The sequence below is a fragment of the Belonocnema kinseyi genome, chromosome 7 (assembly GCF_010883055.1).
Source record: "Belonocnema kinseyi isolate 2016_QV_RU_SX_M_011 chromosome 7, B_treatae_v1, whole genome shotgun sequence".
NCBI lineage: Eukaryota > Metazoa > Arthropoda > Insecta > Hymenoptera > Cynipidae > Belonocnema > Belonocnema kinseyi.
In genome coordinates, this window is record NC_046663.1 from 32,885,318 (window position 1) to 32,891,305 (window position 5,988).

The following is a 5,988-nucleotide window of genomic DNA, read 5'->3' on the forward strand; positions in this document are numbered from 1 at the left end:
ATTTGCAGCTTTAAAATTGCAGCTTTTCAAGTAAAAAAAAAACTTCCAAAGAGAAACTTGTTGAAAACAGTACAAAGAAGTTTTCTGACCAATTTTAGGACAATTGAATTGATATTCAAGAAATTATTAACATCTCAATTCAATTGCAGCTTTAAAATTGTCTCAATTGCAGTTTAAAATTGCAGCTTTTTATGTAAAAATTTTAAGTGAAAAAAAACTTCCAGAGAGAAACTTCTTGAAAACAGTACAAAGAAGTTTTCTGACCAATTTTAGGCCAATTGAAATGATATTCAAGAAATTATTAACATCTCAATTCAATAGCGACTAGGCGACTCGGTCATTTGGCAGTACTGTGCGAAAATAAATAATTAATTAAATAATAAACTATGTACATTAGAATTGTTCTATTTTTTAGACAAACTGTACAAAAGTAGAATATGTGGGTCTAAAACAGATCGTTTTCTTAACAAATGTAATAATAATTGTTGAATAAAAATATGACAATAGATGAGAAAAATATATGATATATCAATCATTTGTTTTCGAAACAACAAGTTTGTAACTTTGGCTGAAAATTTAAAATTGTCTTTTTTTAGTATTAAATAAGATTTTGATCTACTTTACAATCATGTTTCTCTTTTAAAAGGAATTATGGCCAAAAAACAAAAAACAAAATTTCATTGTAATGTTTCATGTACGTTATATGAAAAATTGATTTTAAGATTGGATTTTGAATCCAAGGCTATGACAAAAGATTTTTAATTGTTTAATTTAGGTGGCCATTTCAACTACACGTGCGGATAAGACGGGCAAAAAGCTGGCAATTTTTTCTCGACATTTTATACTTATTTTCTTGGTTTCATTATTACTTCGACTGTTTTCAATTTTTATAATATATGAAATTATTACCTATAACATAATTTCTTGTCACGTAATATCTCATACTCAAAAGTAATCTTCTTTTCAATTCTAAACTGGCCGTATTAGACCCACTTCCTCTAAAACAAAGCATGAATATCTAATAGTTGTAATGGAGCGTTAGTATTTCTTGGCATAATTTTAATATTTCTGGAAATAAATTTAAATAAATAAATCAGTTTACATTATGCAATATTATTTATTTATAAATAATACTTTTATAGGACCCTATTACTGAATTAGTTTTTATTTGTAGCGCCGGTGAATTGTATTTTAAGTCGGATCTGAGACTCTCGCTACAGCCCGTGCGGAAGTCGCCCAACCGCTATCGAATTGAGACGTTAATAATTCCTTCAATATCAATTCTATTGGGCTAAAATTTTCCACAAAACTTCTTTGTACTATTTTTAACAACTTTCTCGCTGGAACTTTTTTTGCCCAAAATTCGCTCGATAAACGAAACGCTGGAAGCTATAGAAGTCCGATAAGCGTCACGCATCAGAAAAAAATTATCAACAATTAGTTTCAAATAAATTTTTGAATTCCTTCTACTTTATCAGTCGAAAAACATTTGCAAATAAATTCCCTGAAAATATTATTTAAGAATTGTGAAAACTGACTAAGCACGAGTTGAAGTGAAAAACGAATTGAAATTAAGTTTTTCAAAAACCCAGTTTTTCGGCTTTAGCTAGAAAAATAAAAAAGCCTTAACTTTTTTCCTAGGGAAAAAAGATGCGCGAAGAAATTCTATATCTAGATGTAGCCTTTAAAAATTTGAATTTGAAAATATTTTTGAAAGTTTCCAGGGCCTTCTCACTCCCGACAAAATAAGTTTGTGTGCCCTTATTCGATACGACAGCATCCTTTACCTGCCGAGTATACCCCCACCATTGCTACCCCTTATTGCCTTCACCCAATATATCTCACGGCGGATTAGAGGCGAGCATACCTGAGATTTTGAAATTAGTATCCATTGTACTTAAAATTATTATTATTAAATATTATTATATTTATATTAAAAATTTATTATATTTTAAAGTTCTTTAAACTGAAAATTGAAAACTTTGAAAATTTGACCATTTTTAACGTTCTAACAGTGAGATTTGACTATAATTATTTTTAATGTGCCAATTAAAAATGTAGACTAAAGTATGGGGAATAGGCTGTACTCGAAATGAAAACTCATTTTTAATTTGTTTATGGATTTTAGTCAAATTTATTTCTTCTTTTCTAGCGTGTTAAAATGCTTAAAAAATTCAAAATCTTTAAATCCCAACATTTTGTTAAGCATACTATGGAATGTTTTTGAATTTTCTATTCGTTTTAAAATTCTTTTGAAACTTCTAAACAACTTTTGCTATTATTCGAATTTTCCCTAAAACTTTCAATAACTCCTGCAAAATTTAAATCTTTTTAAATATACTCCTAAACTTAAATTTAAAAAAATACGCACCCTTAATTTTCTATTTTGCAATTAAATATCAGTAAACTGAAAAACAAAAATTTTTAAATTTCATGAATTTTACAGATTGAAGGTTAAAAAAACCGAGTTATAGTTTTAAATGCACAAAAGTGAATAATGTATTAACAAATTGTAAAAAATTTTTATTTATATAATTTCAAATAATTTTAAGTGAAAAGAATTAAAACTTGGAAGATTTCACTTGTTTTTAATTGGAACTTTTTTGATTAGAAGTTAAATTATTTTATTTTAAATTGTTACAAATTATTAATTATTTAATTTTTATTTATGCATTAAAATTAATATTATTTTACGACACTAGATATAATACATAAAAAATTGGGTTTATTATAATAAAATTGTATATGTTTTTAAATCATTTGAAACCAATGCTTAGTTAAATCATTAATTTTGAACTCTAATGCAAAATCAATTAATTTTACAACCTATTGGTCAAACTACTTTGTTAAAAATGCATTTTTTAAAAGATTTATCATTTTAGTTGAAAATTCATCTCTTTAGTTGAAAAGACTTTTTTTATTTATTTTGAAATTAATTATTTTCAATTAAAATAATTCATTTTTCGTTTTAACTTTATTATTGATGTGTGATATTGTTCTCTTTGGTTAACAAATGAATATATGTTTTCAATTATAAAATACTTTTAAGTAATTGATTAAAAACTCATATACCCTGTTGAAATTCCAAATTTGAATTTCTCAAAGACAAAGTTTCTACAAAATTGCACAGTTTAATTAACAACGTACGAATTTTCAACAAATTTTAACAGTTAAATTTTTAACAGATAAGTTTTCACCAAACTTCAGCAAATGAATTTTCAACAGATGAATTTTCTACAAAAGAAACTGTTGCATTTTTAACTATTCTACGTAAAAATTCATAATGCTAGCTAGCCAGGGTCAAAATATAAACTCAAATCTGCAATAACTATTTTCATTTCAATCTTTTGGTTGCAAGTGACATACCGTTAGAGTCACAAAAAACTTAGAATCCGAATAAAATATTTCAAAAAAAATTTTATTGAAAAATTAGAACATTTTTGTTTGGTATTTTATTCTTCATTGGGACGAAAGAGCCCCCTTCTGGGAAGGCTCGACACAGCGCTCTTGCTCAGTCAGCGACGTGAGAAGTCAAGTGGAGAGGGTAACTTCAAGCAGGTAGACCGCGATCAAATGAATACTGCCCAAATTTCTAAACTAGACACACAAGGGGCAATAGCTTAACCTTATTTTCAGGAATTCGTCAAATGAAATTTACAAGTTCTTTTCACAATATCCAGTTTAAATATCACAGAGTAACGCGCTTGAAGCAATGGTGAAGGTAAACTTAGTAGATAATAATGAAAGTCGGACGTTGCCGAACTTTTATTCTGATAAGCCTTATCTATATTGTTGTACATTTTTCTTTTTACAGAAGCATCAGGTCTAAAAAAATTCTCGCTAAGCCTTAGACTCCGATACATAATCCAACTTGATTGGGACAGCTGTCATATATATTGGTATGCTCGAATTTTAAACATTAGGGTGTTAGTGAAAATCATGGAAACCAAGAGTTTTATCACCTAATTGAGGTACAGGGTGAGCCCTTCCGGGATAATAGTGATGAAACCAATCGATGTTTCCTTGCCATGAGTGTTCTTGGTTGTATTCTTGTTCTTGGTGTTGAATCTGATCATTTTGAATTCTGCTTGTAGAGAAAGTACCTGGAGAAAAACACCTATTCTTTATCTACAATCTGTTCCTAACATCTGATGTATCTGTGAAAAGAAAAATATACAAAAATATATGCAAAGCTCATCATATCTGATCCAAATGATTTTATAGATTTTGACCTGGCAAACTTATTGGTTGAGAAGATTCTTGAATATCAGACTGATATTTTAGAATCTTCTCAACAAATAAATTTCACAGGTCAAAATCCATCCCATCATGTGAATCAGGTATGATCAGTTTCGTATATATTTTTGTATACTTGTGTTTTTGGAGATGCATCAAATGTTAGGAGTAGATTTGAGACGAGAAAAAGGTATTCTTCTCAAGGTGTTTCATCTACAAATAGAATCCAAAATGATCAGATTCAACAGCCGGAACAATAATACAACCAAGAACCCTCAAGGCAATGAAATATCGATTGGTTTAATCACCATTATGCCGGAAGGGCTCTCGCTGTACCTTCAATTAGGTGATAACGCTCTTGGTTTCCATGATTCTCACCAACATACTGATGATGCAAATTTGAATTTACTGATAAATATGTATGTGAGCTGGGCGAAGAAAAAGAAATTCGAAAAGAAAAGGTATCGGTATTATTTATATTCCGGATATTTAGAGTTATTCCAGAATAATTTAGTTCGCGACAATAATCTTTTTTTAACTTGACAAATGTTAATCCTCTGCCAGATCTTTGGGATCAGATTTAAAGATTTTCCTACATATAAGCAGTCTTTTTACAGAAGCAAGAAAAACAAAAGCCAAAAACGATGAAGCAAAAAGTGTTTTTGAACTATCTCTTAGAGGGTATGATGAATATATTCAACAAGGACCTTTCTAGGATAATCAGCAAAAAGGCGATACAAAAGAATTCAAGGACCAACAGAAATTAAAATTTCTTTAATTTCATTATCCTGATGGTCCCCTAATTCTAAATTTTGGTTGAGATTATTCTGGAGGTTCAGGATCCGGCTTAAAACAATAATAATTACTGAAAAAAAGAATAATGTATTTCGTAATAGTTTTTATGTCACACTAGGTCCTGTTGCAAAGTTCCTGCTGTTGTTTCAATATGTATGCTTTTTAATTATGTCTTTTTATGTAACACTTTTTAAAATATATACATTCTTCACTCGCAATATTGAATTTATGGTGTTTTCTTTCCTATCAAGTGTGTTTATTATACATTTTAGAAAATATTTTATTCATTTAATAAACTTTTTCGTTGGATCTACCAAAATAGTTTTAGAAATTATTTTACTAGGTCGAAGCAATAAATTTTCTTGTATCAATACAACGATATAGTATAATCAACCAAATTTTACGAACCACGAAATGATTTTGTGTGAACTAAATATTTTGTTGTCCATTTAATAATCATATGCAAGGGTTGATTTAACCAAAATTTGGTTAATTTAACCAGAATAATTCTCTGGGTGTATCCTTCTAGGAGATTTTTGCATCCTCTGATCACTGGAACCAAATTTTTTGGATTTTCTCAATGTCCATCATCTCAAAAAAAAGGAATATTTTAATCGAGCACCGAGAAATCTCAGTTGTAAAGTTTTAAATATTTATACCATACGTTTCCAACCTGTTCCCGATTTTTCCTTGTCAATTTTTTCGAAGTTTCCGGTCAACCAAAAGTAACAAATTCAAATCTTCCTTTAAACGCAAACATTAATTTTAATTCATAACGTTCATTCTAAGCATCCTTTAACATAACGGAGCAAAAATTGTAAATTAAATAAATTGTGATACGAACATTTAAATTTTCAAAAAAGAAATAATTTCTAACAACGCATATTATATTTCAAACTTTTAGTTTAAAAAATTAATTTTCAGCAAAGAAAAAAACTAATTTTCATCAAAATAGTT

General features: G+C 28.5%; 1 protein-coding gene across 1 annotated transcript; it reads left to right on the plus strand.

The window, feature by feature from the left end:
• Positions 1-4,241: 4,241 nt before the first annotated feature.
• Positions 4,242-5,056, plus strand: LOC117177407. The gene is made up of 2 exons (XM_033368072.1): positions 4,242-4,697; positions 4,854-5,056. The coding sequence occupies exons 1-2, from the start codon at positions 4,387-4,389 to the stop codon at positions 4,882-4,884; spliced, it is 342 nt and encodes a 113-aa protein (XP_033223963.1). The 5' UTR covers positions 4,242-4,386; the 3' UTR covers positions 4,885-5,056.
• The last annotated feature ends 932 nt before the right edge of the window (positions 5,057-5,988 follow it).

Coding starts and splice junctions, on each gene's coding strand:
- LOC117177407 (XM_033368072.1), top strand. CDS start 4,387: ATGCATCAAATGTTAGGAGTAGATTTGAGACGAGAAAAAGGTATTCTT. Junction 4,698..4,853: donor AAGAAATTCGAAAAGAAAAG/GTATCGGTATTA, acceptor GTCTTTTTACAG/AAGCAAGAAAAACAAAAGCC.